Source organism: Lycorma delicatula, chromosome 3, assembly GCF_047948215.1.
Source record: "Lycorma delicatula isolate Av1 chromosome 3, ASM4794821v1, whole genome shotgun sequence".
Classification (NCBI taxonomy): domain Eukaryota; kingdom Metazoa; phylum Arthropoda; class Insecta; order Hemiptera; family Fulgoridae; genus Lycorma; species Lycorma delicatula.
The window spans coordinates 212,768,408-212,785,131 of record NC_134457.1 but is presented as its reverse complement, the minus strand read 5'-3'; the positions used below and the strand labels follow the sequence as shown (position 1 = coordinate 212,785,131).

Here is a 16,724-nt window from a genome sequence, read left to right as displayed (position 1 = left end):
AACGATAAAGATTCGAATTTAGGTAAATTGTTCATTTTAAATATACATTTTCAAAAACTCGATAAAAAATTTTTAAAAAAACGTCCTTGAAACTTTAAAAACTTTAAATTATTTACAAAAAAAAAAATATACCAAGCATTAATGAATAAATAAACAAAAAACTTTAAAGTATCTGATAAATAAGGTACAACGTTTTTTAACGTATAACAAAACATCTTTGTTTTCTATTTGTAATTGCAAAGAAATCATTTTATTGTTACACAAATAATATGAGTAGTTATAAATATTTAACAAACAAACATCATAAATATTCGAAATATTTAATGAGAAACTAAACGTGTTATGTATTATATTAAAATTAACGAGATTATTCTTTAAAATATTATGGTACTGTTAAGACTATCGGAGCTGCAAGTTTTACTTAGTTTTTATAATAAATTAAATATTATAAGAAGCCATCTTACGGTTACTTTTACATTTTTAATAAATTATTTAGAATTTAAATAAAGGGTCTTATTTTAAAAAAAAACAATATTAGTGTATTTTTTTAAAAATAGTATTAACTTAATTTCTTTACAAAAATTAAATATTTTCCTATTTTGTTTTTGTACATCAATTAAATGTGCATGAATAATTTCAAAACTTTCTCTTAACTTATTATTTTTATATTTTGTGAGATTCTCTAATCAAAAGTTTTCCTTGAAATTATTTTGGGTAAATGCTATATAAGGAAGTTAAATTTTTAACTGCTGAGGGTCACGCCAGTTCATTATTAACATGATTTATATAATTTTTTTTAGTCTTGATAATAAAAATGATTCATCCTTTGCTAAACATTTGTTTTCAAATTATACTTGTTGAAGTACAAGTATAATGGAAACACATATATTAAACGCTATCAATTGCTGGAATTAACATTAATTCTAAATATTTAAAAAAAATATTAATAACTGAAATGTTCCAGCAAAATTCATTAACTTTTCAACTATTTTAAGGAAATTATGAAATTTTTAAAAAAATTCACTGTATGACATAAATCAATTACCGCATATAATAATTTCAAAAAATATAAATAAAAAGTTTAATTGTAAAGTATGCACAGATTTTAGAAACGTAAACATTTGTATTTGTTTTTATTGAGTACTGAAATGGCCAATAAACTATGTAAGAGGAATGTAGTATTTCTAGTAAATAATATAGCTTAGAAGGGGGAGGCTAAATGAAGGGTGGAAATTCTCAACAAAACTAGGGAAGGGGCAAACAATAACCTTCACCCTTTAGTAGAAAATAGGAATCTTCCAAAAAACTGTTACAAAGTACTGTATTGGAATGTTTCATGTACGGTAGTTAAACATTTCATAGTTTATAACCTGCTACTTCTTTCTGGACCTGTCCCGTGAATGATATTGATTCATATATTTGAATTAGTATTAATCTATGCAGTAATCTAAAAACAATTACCTTGGTGATCATAACGCAAAAGCATTTATCGCCCCCACAAAAAAATTACAACCGTCAATTCGTTAATAAAGTTTAACATGTAAAAATTACATATTTTAACATAAATATTACAAAAACTTTACACTCAAACAAAAAATGTATGAAATTTCAAAATTTTAGAAGAAAAGGCATTTAAAATAAATTCCAACACCTTTCTATTTAACTGGATCATTTCATTAATTTCAGATCAATTACAGTTAAAAAAAAATTTTAAATAAGCTTTTTTAAGTATTGCACAAAGTGACACATAATTTACAAATACATCGCTGTGATTTTATAGAAAAATTTGTACAATTCTGTGTCTGATCAAATTGAATTATGCGTTACACATATTGCATGAAATAAAATAATATTCCATGTAATGTTTGTTAAGTCTTAGAATTATTAGTTTATCAAAATTTAAAAAAAAAAAAAATCTATTTAGGTTTTATATTGACAAAATGTTTTCAATTTAAATACATACTGGTACAATATTTATTTGTTCCATTTTGTATAGCTGCTAAACTTTATGTTATAAAAATATAATAAGGAAAAAACAGTTTCACAAGTTATAAATTTTTTAATAACTTGTTTTTTTTAATATAATTCATAAAACGTTTACAGTTTCCGATTAAATGTTTCAAATATATATTTTGTTATTTAAAAAAAATTCATATATACATGTGTTCACGTGACAGAAAAATGTTTTCAGGTAAGATTTTTATGACACGGTCATAATTCTATTTTATTAAAAAAAATTGTTAAGCAAAAGTATTAGCTTAGACCTCCAATGCAAATTAGTTTCATTGTCATCTCATTTACTTTAAAATTATTTAAAAAAAAAATCATTTCATCAATAAATAATATGATTAATATTATCTGTTTAAACATTGACAACATTTACAGGTGAATTACATAATGTATAGTAACCGAACACTTCACTAGTAGGAAAGATAAGATGAAATTAACAGAAAAAACCAGAGACAGATCACATTTGAATAAAATATGTAAATAAATTTTTAAGTAAGAATTCCTAGAATAACTAAAAATAAAAAAAAAACAATTCAGTTATTTACTTATACTGATTAGTTACTTCTTATCAGCTTCTTTGCCTGGCTGAGTTGAAGCAGTACTTGTGACTCACGTCAAGTTGCCTCTACAACATGATTTACATCATTTATAAACCAAGCATTTCTTTTATTTTTTTCAGCATGCATTTAAGTTTAAAAAACTATTGGTAATTTACATATCTTTTTCATTAATTGTCATTTAATGTATGTTTTATTACCTATTTAACATTTCCAAAAAATCTTTATAAAAGTTGTTTCTGAGATTTTTCTGTGTGAAGTTTCATTTATTTAGCATCAGCAAATGAATCGTAAAAAAGGATAAACAAAGATTTTCCTATACAAAAAAAAATAAATTATAATAAAAAATTATACTTTTTTTCAGTTAATTGTATCCTGAACAAGTTTCATTAAAATCAATTTGGATTTCATACCCAAATTCAAATATAATTGGAACAAACTTAATCTTTTTTTTATAAAAGTCTTACAGAAGTTTTCTGATGTTTGTCCTCAAACTCAACCACACATAATGATTAATCAAACAGTAGAATTAATTTTTTTGCAATTTTCTATGAAAAACTGCTATCAATAAAAAAAATTCTACGAAATCTCTGACTGATTGTTTGATCTGCAAAACTAACAGCGTGATTTTTCATAATTAGAAAAAAAAGAGGATTCAGACTTCTAATTTTACTTGCAGAAATTACGCTCCTCTCTTTTTTTACATGATTTGATTGGTACCGCCATAAAACTAAAGCATAAGACTTTAGTTTTATGCTTCACCCTAAGACTAAACCAGGATCCCATATTTGAAAATCCGCTTGTGTAAGCACCATACAAAAATGATAATAAATATTAATCGGGACCTTATGAAATTGTCTCCAAGATCTTTCTGCTACTTGATTAATGCAATAATAAAAATAATCATTTATATCAAATCAGTGACTGAGAATTAGGTAAAAATCAAATTAAACATACACATAGTCATGGTCTTCAACTGTATACTGTTAATAATAATCATCGAAGGCTTAAATTAATTTTAAGAACTCAATGAAAATAAAAACTTATGTTTTTCTACTTGGAATATATAAATAATTCCAAAAAAAATCTCTTTATTATTAATTTTTTGAAATATGTATATATATATATATATATATATGAATTTTTTTAGACATAAGCTTTCCATTTCTATGAGAAATGATTCTAAACATTACAAAAACAAAATTTCATTCACAGTAATGACAGTAAAGCAGTAAAAATGTTAAGCAGTGCCATCAATAAAACAGTTATGAAATTACTTTTTGTTCGTAATTATTTCACAGTTAACCTGCTTCTACAGAAAATCCCCTCCCCTTCCAATAAAAAACTTTGTTCATTTTAGAGTAATCATGATACCAGGACTAAAAGGCCAAAACAATAATGATATTTTCAACACTAACATACTATACCTATTTATATATTGTATCGGGTATAATTCTTGTATTATGTATTATATGTAATATAGATCTCAAGGGTAGAGTTTATTCATTAGCCACTTTAATCCCAGGTCAGGCTTTTCGTTCAACTCTTGATGTCCATAATACAAATAACATGGATGCAGTAATTCTTAGAATGACTCAAGTGGGCATACAGGTAAGACCCACTGAACACCTAGAATTTTTAAACTTATACATTTTTATGTTAAATTGTTTGTAATTGATTGGTTAAAAAGGCATCAAAAATTTCTTTGCTATTTTCAAAATGTTTAATGCAAGGACCCTCCAGGCAATCCCCTACTTACAATCCCTCAGGAGATATGGAAATCTTTACCAGAGATGAGAAAATTACATTACCCACAATCTTGCACAGACTGGCTCAATACATTTCATAACAGAAGGATTTTAAATCTGGTACTTAAGATCTACTACTGATGATGTGACTTTAGCCATCCTTGGTACTATCTACCATGTGGAAGTAGATAAAACTATACATTTCTGGTAGATCCTATCACTGGAGGGGAATGAGCAAAAGTTTAAAAATGTTAAATATTCTTATAAAATAGTTTGCATATATTTATTTTCATTTAAAACATTAAATCTGTCACATTTTCAAATTCCTTTATGATAGCAGGACATAAACCTGCTTTTATGAAAAAGCATTATTTATATATTCCAAGAAGAAAAACATAAGTTTTTATTTTCATTGAGTTCTTAAAATTAATTTAAGCCTTTGATGATTATTATTAACAGTATACAGTTGAAGACCATGACTATGTGTATGTTTACTTTGATTTTTACCTAATTCTCAGTCACTGGTTTGATATAAATTATTATTTTTATTATTGCATTAATCAAGTAGCAGAAAGATTTTAGAGACAATTTCATAAAGTACCGATTAATATATATTATCATTTTTGTATGGTGCTTACACAAGCGGATTTTCAAATATGGGATCCTTAAGCCTTTTTTTTATGAAAAAGGCTTATTAAACAGATGTACATAAAATAATAACAGACTCAAAGAACTGTTTATTTAATTTAAAGTACTGTGAGATCAAATGTTTAATACCGTGAAATAAAGTTATTCACAATTTGATAATTTTAATTACATAAAAATGAATTCATTAAACAAATTATAAATAAAAATACTATTACAGGGATGAAATAATTTCAACTTCTTGTAAAATAAAACAAATTCATGATGCAATAAACTAGATTAAAAGTGTTAAATTTTTGTTTTTTACAAGAATCTTATCTATTAATTTAATATTTTATCTAATGAAACAGTGTGTACTTAAAATTAAAAAAAAATGAGCATGTCTATCATATGGAGGAGGCAGTGTTTAATGATAACAATGTAGTTAAAATATCTGTACCGTAATAGAAACTGATAAGCACTATTTATATAAAGAGGTCTTGCCCATAAAATACTTATTTATAAATCAGACACAGACATGAATAGATATTCAGTTTTTCTTAGCAAAAAGTAAGATATAAAAGTCATAGAATAAACTCGAAATTATAGAACAAAACAAGAATTAATTATTTTACTTAAACGTTTTTCTTTTTTTAGAGAAAAAAAAATGTTTAAATAATAAAATTTTATTTACACAAAATAAAAAAAAAACCGTAAAATATATTTTATCAAGGATAATTTCTAATACTTGCAATATAGGTATAAATTAAACTTGCTAACGATTAACTTGCTTGTGTATTTTTCTCGTAGATCATAGTTGTTAGTTAAAATGATTAGGATTAATTTATTAAAATTAAATATATGTAAAAATTAATAACAGAGTACACTCATGATAATAAATAATTTTGTTGTACTTGAAGGAAAAACATACAAAATCAAAAACAATGCTTTCTGTTTTTTCTTTTTATTAGTGTACTTATCTACGGTTAGACAATTAATATAGGCAATTTTGTTAAAAACAATTTTTTTGGGCAAAATAAAAATAAAAACTTTATTAATTTTTACATAATTACTTCAGTAAAATTCAAAAATTGTAATTTTTTTAAAATTGTCATATATAATTATTACAAAATATTAACAGAAGCTGACATTTATGACTACACAATAATTAATTTTTCAGCAAATTCATTCTTTATCGATTTAATTAAACATCAAAATGCCTTTCAAGGTTTCTTGATAATTCAAACTAAACTCAATACTATTATTCAAATGATAATTTTGTTTTCTTTTTGATAATCTAAATCACTGTTTTTTTATTGTTTTTGGAATTTATCTGCTTTTTTTCATTAATAAAATCACAAAACAAGTTGCACATTACATACTCTGCAAAATAAACTTGTTATGTTTTTCACTATCGCAGTTTGATACGAGTATTTATGGCAGAAAACTGTAAATCCTATTTAACGTACAATATTATGAAACGGTACTTAAAATTGTTTCTACAGCTGACCTATTAAATAACAGCTGCTTGAATATTTCTTCTAATATATTTATCTAGTTCATTAAAAATATCCATGTGTATTTATGACAGAAAATTATATCCTTCAACACACAATATTGTGAAATACTACATTAATTACCAATACAGCCAACCAGATATCTATTAAATAGCTATTTAATTTTTTTAATTCTATTTACCTACAGCTAATTCAAGAACATCAATAAAAAAGTATAATAATTTTTAAAAAACATAAAAAAATACCTCCAATCTATTGGGCTGAAGTGTTGAATAAAACTTTAATAAATCAATTTAAACGGTAAAAATCATTAATATTATTTTTTTTAAACTATTTAGAAATGTCTCTTTCTGTGAACTATGAAAGGAATGCATGCTATAAAATAATAACAAGATATTTAATTATTTATGATTCATAGTAAAGTTTAATTATAATTAACACATCGATTATGTATATTATTTAGCTGTTATAATATATTTTACAAATACTTTTGTATACTGTGTAAATAATTAAGTTAGTTTTAATGTGCATTTTTTTGTTTTAATATTAATTCTAAATATATGTTTTTCACAGGGAAAACAGACGCATCGGCAAAGCAGTCATAAATATTCTTGACAAGGCAATTTTGGAGCAGAGAGTCACATGTGGTCTACTAGCTGCTGTAAGGCAACTGGAATTAGATCCATGTCGTATTGCATTTTGCTTGTTACCACAACAATCTGGTAACAAAGATACAGCAGCAAGCCACATCCAAAAAGTGTTATTACAGGCCTTCTGTTATGAACAAAATATTGCCATCATTCAGGTAATTATTTTTTTATTGTTATTCTAAAATTACCTCTAATTATATTAAATTTAAAAATAACAAAACAATCCAATAATCTAAAAACCTTCATTTTAGTCAGGCTTTACTACTGCATTATATCAGTGCAGCTCTCAGGAGAATAAATAATTTTTATTTATGAAAGAAGTGGAGAAGAAAGGTCATGTTTTGTGAGGGCAGAATCTCCTAGCCTAGAAATAATTAAGGGCTATATGAATACAAACATTTTTTCAAATTGCAATGTATAAAAAAGAAATTAATATTTTCTATTAATTATATTAATATTGTAAATTAATAAATTTTTTAAAGTATTTGTTTAAAAAAAAAATGTCACAGTGACAACATTCTTTGACATTTTTATTTGTTTTCTATCTTTTGGTTTTTCAACTTTAGAAAAGAAGAAGTTTTGATTTTCAACTTTGAAAAATTAGTATTTATCTTTCACCATCTTGTTTTCTTCAAATCACTTTGTACTCATTGCCACTCGCACAATTGAAATTAATTATTTAATAACTTTCAAAAAGATCAGTGAAGCTGCCCAGAAGATACAAACATGCTACTTTCAAGTTTGTGCTCACAGGAGCACAAGCAATCCCTCTCCACTGTTGTATAGATCCCAATATATTTCTTTGCTGGTGTAATTAAAAAATTGCTAAGATTGTGGGTTCTGTATCATATTGTTAAGCACAGTTCTTATAATGAAAGTAAATTTTTATAGAAAATAAGTAATTTCTTTTTGTAGGTCAAAAAAAATTTGGAAATTTTATTTGACAGTAAAGATGATTAATTTTAAAGTATAACAACACAAAGATGTGTTTACACAATTCATTCCTATGCACAAAAACATTTGCAAAGGTGTTTTTCATGGTATAAGCTTTTTTGTTTATTAAATATAATTTTAATTGCAGTTCAGTTTTGCAGTTATCTTGTGAGCTTTCAATAACAAATTTTTGTAAATAATTTAATTATTGAATGCTTGCAAGTAGGTAGCTATAATCGAGTGTATGCCTTTAGTAGGTAGAATGATGTGAAATAACATTTTCTTATTATAATTCTCTTTAAATTAGTTTTTCCATCCTTGGATAATTTGTGAAAGAATTTTATGGAAAAATATATCAGTTTTAATATTTTTTTTTTTTTTACATAGACATTATGTTGCATCTGTACCATTAGCTAGTATATAACAATAACATACAATACCCAATAGAACGTTTTTTTAATTTTGGTGATATTAACAAATGAGTTTGTAAAAATATAGCATTCATTATTAAAAATTGTTCATCCCAACTTTACATCTTTCTACATTTCTGAATGTTCCAGTTATAAAGAATCCACTGAAATATGATATATGATTCTAAAGTACCTTTGGATTCTATTATATAATAACAGTTAAAATTCTAATTACATTTTTTTCCTTATTCTATTCCCTTCTGTCCAATTTACTGCTCTTTCTCTTTTTTACTCTTATGTTTCAAAATGTTCTTATACATAAGTAATAAATTTTGAAGTATTGATTTATATTAAATAAATATATTAAGATAAAAATTTATATTTTTCAGGTTGACAGCGTAGACAGATTGAAGCAGTGTACAAAAGAAAGCGACTGTAGTTGTGTAATAGTGTTACAACCTTGGGGTAAAGATCAAGATATGAGCCCAGAAAAAGAATTAATTAGAAAAATTTATGATTTTTCATGTTTTCAATCAGTGCAGCCTGTTATAAAATTGCCAGCAAAGTGAAAACTAATTGGAAATTAAAATATGGTAATTTTTTTTGTTTTCATAAATTATTAATTAAAAATAATACCTATTCGGCCGCTTCAGTTAAAATACTGAACAATTTTAAGTTACTAGATGAAATTTTTCTTATTTGTTAACCACAAATTGCTTCACAATCTGACAACTAAAGCTACTTGTAGCTGAATGATGCTTAATAAAGTTCAACTTATTTCAGTAAAAAAGAAGAAAATATGTAAAAAAGTACATAAAATTTTCTATTTTAAAATAAATCCATTAAACATAATTGATAAATGGCAATGAAATAAAAGCTATGCATATTATTTTGACCTTCACACATGAATTAGTTTTATAATTATAACTTAGACATTATTTACTTGAGGTATTTTAAGAACAGCATTGTAATTTTATGTGAACTTCTGTATTATTTCAATAGTACAAAACAAAATTATAGTACGGAAAATAATCACTTTTTAGCAATTACAAGGTCAGCATATTTTTCAGGATTATATTTACAAATATATATTTAATTTGATTTGTTTTGAAAAATAAAATATCTTTGCAATTGGATTCAGGAAAATTTTATTAATTAAAATGGAGGCATTAATCATCCAGTTTAACTGTAATTTGGGTTGGATACCTACCAGTTCCTTTGACCATATACAATTCAAAATGGCAAAACATTGTTACACCCAGATGTGTTGAAATAGTTAATAAGTTCATAAGAAATTTTTATTAACTCAGTGATAATGATCTCTTTAGTATTCGGAAGTAAGTTTTGTAAATCAGTAGTTCCAACAGACAACATCCATGCTACAGTAAAATGCACTGTTAATTAATTAGTACAAATGTAAAATGTGATAAGTCTATTGACTACATGTATCATATTAAATTATGTTTGTTCCATGTTTTTCAAAATTTACAGTGTAACTGTTTTGCTTCATGCCCACCTCCTTGGAGTTTTTCTACCTCCGTTTCAGAAGTGATAAAAACCCATTCTTATCTAACATTTTTATCTAACTTATAATATTGTTATTTTTCTGTTTTATATTAATCTGTAAACTAATACAGATATCTATATGTTTAAATATTTTTTTAAGTGTTATGTATTGGTTGATTACAGAAATTGAAATTTCTGGCAATTTGAGAAGGGGACTTCTACTTTGCTTTACCAACAATGAAGCAATATGATGTCTTTGTATCATCAAATTCAAACTACATCATTCAGCAATGAGTTTGCATAAATAAAGTGTTCATAGTGTGGGATCAAGACTAAGCTGTGAAAAAAGTGCGAAGTTTATAGGAATGATTTAAGAAACTGTTTGCTTAAAAAAAAAATGTAAAATCGAGTTCAAAGAAGTAAATAAAATTGGTGAATGTTGAAATTAAGATTGTATAATGATCAATGTATAAGTTAAAAGCAAGTCTGTTAAGTTAAAAATATTTCTTGTTCATTATTAAAATGATTGATTATTTATTTATTTTAGACCTGAAGAGCTTCATAAATACCAATACTTATGCATTATTATTACTCAATTATATTGAATGTGATTTCATTTAATTTGTATATAAAGTAAAAGTTTTCTTTATTCAGTTTTCACAAAATACACCATTGCTTAAAATAGAAAGATGTGGTAGTATACAAAAATATAAATAAATGTATGTACTGTGTTCTGTTTATATAGAAATACACAGATGGGGTAAAAATGCATTAAAAATGACTAGACCATGTTACTTTTTATAATATTAATAAAAAAAGAATAAAAATTATGTATATGAAAAAAATGGTAATGGCTTTAAAATGTTAAATGTTATTACAGTATGCAATTTTACATTATTGCATATAAATACAACTGCATAAAAATTATTTTATTACAAAGAGTAGCAATACATTTAAAATTAAAACTCATAGTATAAAAATATATTTATTTAAAAGGCTTTGTTAATTTATAAATAAAAAGGTTTGAAAAATAAATTTATATAGATAATTTATAGATAAAAGGTTTAAAGGATTATGTTTTTAGTAATTACATATGGAGCTGAATAATTAACAAAGTTGTTAAATAATTGTATTCAAATACAATTTTAAGTAATGTAGAAAATAATTAGTAGTAAATGATAATGGTTGAATTAAAAATTATTTTGCTGCATAAAAATTATTATTTTTCATGAATTCGTATTACAATATACAGTAGTGTATACACAGAGAATAAAAAAAGTTGTAACTTGCATAACTACGTGTCCATGACAGAAATATTGTTCCTACAATATTTAAAAAAGATATTGCATTATTTGTGGTCAAATTTTGAAATTTAAATATCAGTCACAAAAAATGTTAACAAAAATGTAAAAAATTTAAATAATTTTGTTTTAATTTACACACAACAATTTCTTTGTTATGCATCCATTATTATTTTGTGTGCTTATTTCCAATAATATACGGAAATATTAAGTTCGATTCCCACAACAAATTATGTGGTAGAAAATAAGCCATTATCCATAAATATTAAAATAAATGTATAAATTAACTGTGTATTATCATCGGTTTGTTCATTTGCAATTATTACTATTTTGCACATTTGGAAAGAGCACTCTTTTGTAGCCAGTACTTTGCATTATAAAGGCTCATGCATGTGTATATATATATATATATATATGAACATTGCAATACTATTACCACTAACTCTTCCTGTTAAATGTTTATAATAATTTCTGTTCCTGATTGTTTCTCCTTAGCATATTTTCAAAAAACTATAAGGAGAAAAAATCAAGAAGAGAAATTATTATAAACATTTAACAGGAAAAGTTAGTGATAATAATATATTGTTTATACAATAGCAATACTTTATTGCTCAGAATGTAAAGCATATATATATATATATATATATATATATATATGATCCTTTATAATGCAAAATACTGAATTATGTTTTATTTTACTACCAGTTTAGTATTTTCATTTGGGTTTAGTTTTACTGTAAAAAGACGTACAGTGACTTTTAGAATTTTTAAATATACAGGGTATATTTTGATAGAATTTTTAAATACATAGGGTATACTTTGGTTTTCATCATAGCTGTTTTTAGATGCCTACTTATAAAATGTTAAAAAACTTTGCTTTAACTATTTAATTCTTTTAAAGGAATTTAAAATTAACATAATTATGTAAATGTATTCATTCAGATTGATTCTGTATTTAAAGAATTACATGAATGTAGTTGATTTAAATCTATATATAAGATCTACTTTATATTATGAATATGTATTATCAATCAATTATATGTCAAACCCACAAAGAGAATATGCAGCTTAAAAAAATCACGCTACACTGTACTTCTCTAAGAACTACATAAGAAGTATAATTAGTATTCTGAAATTAAGAAAATAATCTTTTTTTTACTTCCTGAGGAAGAATATATCATTTTTACATATTATTTAAAATTGATTATGTATTCAAAAGTTAAATGCTAAGAAATTATGAATACTGTATATGAATAAAACGTAATAAATAGAGCTTATGATTTTGCGAGTATATTGTTAATTAATATATGCTTTATATTATAAATTATTAATATTAATAAATCGAAAATAAATAACTTAAAAACACAAGCGTAATTATTACTTTAACATTTCAATGTCCTTTCCTGCTAGCCTGTGCTTCGAATCTGTGTACAAATAAACAAATACTATTCAATCACTTATACCACTGTTTTCAACTATAAAACCACTATGAATCTAATTTTGTAGGAAGGATGTTACTTAACTTTGTGGCATTTGTGAGGAACATCTTGTAAGTGTAAATGCTTCCAATTCCTGGTAACCGATGCAAATACACTGAATACTAGGAATATACAACAAGTTATGTACAGCCAGATTATTTGTCAGTGCATACTCTTCATGTCCATAAGTAACAAGACATGATGCAAGTAATGTTAAAAAGATGCTAAAATCACTTGCAGTTCTTCCAAAACCTGTGTTATTATATGGTACTGGTTACCAAGATGCCATGGATATCATCACAAATTTGTTTCTATTGGAATATTTTTTAAATATCATCCCAGTCATTATAAAAAAGATACTACAAATAAGTGGAAGAGGAAAATAAATGGTAAAGGTAGGCAAGAATATGGTTACTTGGTGAGGACACCATTATTCTGGGAAAAAAGATCATACTCTAAATTTACCTTACCTTACCACTTAGGTGGATGATATAGAAATGCAGTTTTCATATCAAGTAATATAAATAAATGGAAAAATCAAAAAAAAAAGCAAAGTGGTAGTAATAAAATTGAAGAGGTAAACTGCAAATACAGTAAGAAACACAGGAAATTGACAAAAGTTTAAAATATTTATATAATGAAATATCTTTGAATGGGAAGATCAATCGAAAAATTAGTAATAAATTGGATAAGGAGGTGTTGAGTATAAACTAATAGGATTTATGTATTACTATGTTTACAGTAAACGGTTCACGGGACCATTGAAAAAGAGGAATGAGGTAAAGGAAATTTTCAGGGCAGAATAACAGAGTTAAGGAGATCCATGATTTCATGAAGTCTGATCCAGTAATAACTGAATAAAAGTATGGTGTTTTCCATCTGGTAACTGGACTGAGTACAGTATATGTCACAAGTTAAACTTAAAACATATGAACACCTTATCTTGCGTATGATGACTTGCATTTTAAACATTCTACAAGTCTACTTGTTGGATTTCTTATGTTGTATTTTTTTATGAAGAAGTAAACAAAAGATTTCCATTCATTACCCCTACAATGTGGAATTATAATTATACAATCTCTGCAGTTGTAGACCACACCGATGATCTTTTGCACCTCTTCATTCAGCTGTGGAAAGTAAATATAAATGGGATAATAATATCTATAACAATGCAAAAAAAAATTATTCTGCATTTAGATTTCAATTTAGTACTTTTGCTGTTAGGTCCCATTTTACCTCAGTCATATTTTACAAAAAAAATTGCATATATTGAAAAGGACTGAAGAGCTTAAAAGGTGTCTTGATAATAAACTTAATGACTGATAACTTCTGGACCACGCTGAAATTCCATAATTTAAAAACTTGGCTGCTTTATTGTTATAATTTCCAATGGCAAATGCATGAATAGAGAGATTGTTTTGTTCTAAATCACATTAAGACATCCAGAACGCACAATCTGAAAACATTTTATCACTTCTAACAATATTATCATTAAGAAAAACTCTAGCTTAAACCAACAGGAAATCCAAATTTTTTAAGATAATGTTCTGATTTATTTTCATAAAGAATAGTCATCTACATTTTAATATAATATTTTATAATCATATCTTAAATATTAATATAACATAATGCACTACACAAAAAATAATATTTAGCGAAATGTATTTTAGAGCCAATCCTTTATTTAAAAGATAACTTTTTCCTTCTTTAATTAGTAATTAGCTAGACACAGTATAATAATAGTATAAGGTAATATGGGAACAAGTCCTGACAAACATCACTGCTTGTGTGAGATCTAAAGGTATATATCCAATTTTTAAAATAACATCCCAATTGATAAAGAATATAACTGATTTAACAATAAATGTATCAAATAGTTCAATATTATATATATTCAAAGAGGGTTGTTATGAATAGTTTTGACGAGGTTTGTCCCAAAAGAAAGTGTACTAATTTTTTACTTAATTATCTATTGAACTTACCTGAAATTATAAGTTCAAAGTATGACCCTTGGGAAGTTGTACAGTGGTTCCAATGTTTCTTCCACTGTTCATAGCAGTACTGGAAGTGATTTTCCTTAGTGTAACTCATCAGTTACAGTTTTTTTATGTTTTCCATCATCCTATAATCATGACCCTTCAGCTTAGGGAAGAGATTGAAATTGCACAGAGCTAGATCTGGGCTGTAGGGAGACTGCAGAAGTAGGGCGATATTTATCTTCACCAGAAATTATCTGGTGATTGGTAATTGAATGGAAAGTGTGAGCTGGTGAGTTATCGTGGTGCAGCACCCAATCATGTGCAATGTCCATTCAGACTCGCTAGACCTGTTTTCGAAGTCTTTCCAAGACATCTATGGTAAAGTCACTATACAAATTCTTTGTACACAATACACAGCTTGCACTGTTTCCACATTTTCATCGTTTGTTGATAAGGTTGGTCTTCCAGAACAAGGGTCGTCTTTGAAAGCTGAATTTTCTCGGCCCTCTTTGAAAGCTTTGTGCCACTTTAAAACCAGATAGATTGGCATCGCCACAAACTTTGGTTAAAAAATTAAATGTTTCTGTGCCAGACTTGTAGACTGGCAGTTGCGACTGAGTCAACTGATCAAATTGATCAGTTGAACTGATTAAACTGATTTGTTGAACAAATATGCAAATGTAGCCAAGGTCACTACCTATGTGCTGTTATACATCAAGGGCATTTTATATTACTTATTCGTCCGTAGGAAAATCAGTACACTTACTTTAGGGACATTCCTCATACATCAACAAAATTTACATTTTCTAGTAAAGTAGAGAATAGAATGCAGCACCACTAGTCACCGAAGTACATAACAGATCAGTTGGAAGTACTTTGTTGGAACAAAAGATCTATTACTTGTATGATAGTAAGATAGTTCCAACCTCTCTGACAATCAAATTCACAAGTTGGTTGTACTCAAGATAAATAATTGAGTGGTGTGATATTCCACAAGTTTACAGATAACTTAAATAGTTTTGCTGATCTGAAATGCCCAAGCAGCTAAATCCCCTGTTCGTTTAGTAAATATACTTGTAGCTTGATATAAATTTAGATCACCATTACCATGAATCCAACAGAATAATATTAAGAAGAATAAGAGTTAAAATATAACTGGTCTGGAACTGTCTACCTATCAGATGGAAAACAAGTGCTGGTCCTCTACACTGCCATAAATCATATATCCTTTCAATTAAACTTAATTTCTTTCCTGAAAAAGTTATTCTTGAGGATGAAGATGATTTAAAACCTATTCTAAAAAGAAGAGTAAAATAATTCTAAAAAAAAGAAAAGAACCACACACAATTACCTTTACTTTACACTTAAGGATTAAAAAATCATAACTTTAGAATACATTCTAGTTTGAAGGTTAAAATTTATCAAAAACATAACAAGAAATAAAATCTCTTCTTTCTTTTATGTATTTATCTACATAACACACTAATTGAAAAGTTTAGTATAAGAACATACTGCCGGTTAGTAATAGTTACCAGAAATGTTAGAACAAATTTAAAAGGAGCATATATATTTTTGCAAAGGAGCTAAATATTTTGATAATTGTACATGGGTCTAAAATTATCTTTACGCTATTATTATTAATAAATAAACACCTCTTGTCTAAGTTGAACTAACCTCAATTTCCAAACTGTTGTAAAACATAAAGTTTTGGGTGAAGTGGCCAAGTAATAAAAGAATGAACTAATCAACTGAATTATAATAGCGAGAGATAAAGATGCAGAAGTTTGTAGAATAACAAAGCATATACAGCAAGCAAATTTATACTTCAGAAGACGCGGTATTCGTTCACTATATTCATACTTCCAGCATTACAAAGAGTTATATAGATAAAATTACTGAAATATTTTATTGACGTTAAACGTTTTCGGATAATTTTAGGTTTCAAAAACTCAAAATCCCTCTTATTCTGTATGTCAAATACATCTTTAATTTTTATATTTTTTCAAAGACA

General features: G+C 26.0%; 2 protein-coding genes across 6 annotated transcripts in view; one reads left to right on the top strand and one right to left on the bottom strand.

The window, feature by feature from the left end:
- Positions 1-10,497, top strand: part of Gadd45 (Growth arrest and DNA damage-inducible 45) — a 54,391-nt gene extending 43,894 nt beyond the window's left edge. For all 3 annotated transcript variants that reach the window (XM_075361470.1, XM_075361473.1, XM_075361471.1), the window contains exons 2-4: positions 7,030-7,261; positions 8,839-9,042; positions 10,139-10,497. In XM_075361470.1, coding sequence (XP_075217585.1) covers positions 7,030-7,261; positions 8,839-9,018 — 412 coding nt within the window. In that variant the 3' untranslated portion in view covers positions 9,019-9,042; positions 10,139-10,497. The remainder of the gene's footprint in view (positions 1-7,029; positions 7,262-8,838; positions 9,043-10,138) is intronic.
- LOC142322412 (electron transfer flavoprotein beta subunit lysine methyltransferase-like) overlaps positions 1-16,583 on the bottom strand; it is a 110,088-nt gene extending 93,505 nt beyond the window's left edge. For all 3 annotated transcript variants that reach the window (XM_075361468.1, XM_075361469.1, XM_075361467.1), the window contains exon 1: positions 16,388-16,583. The gene's annotated coding sequence lies outside the window, so the exon portion shown is untranslated. The remainder of the gene's footprint in view (positions 1-16,387) is intronic.
- Positions 16,584-16,724: the final 141 nt, after the last annotated feature.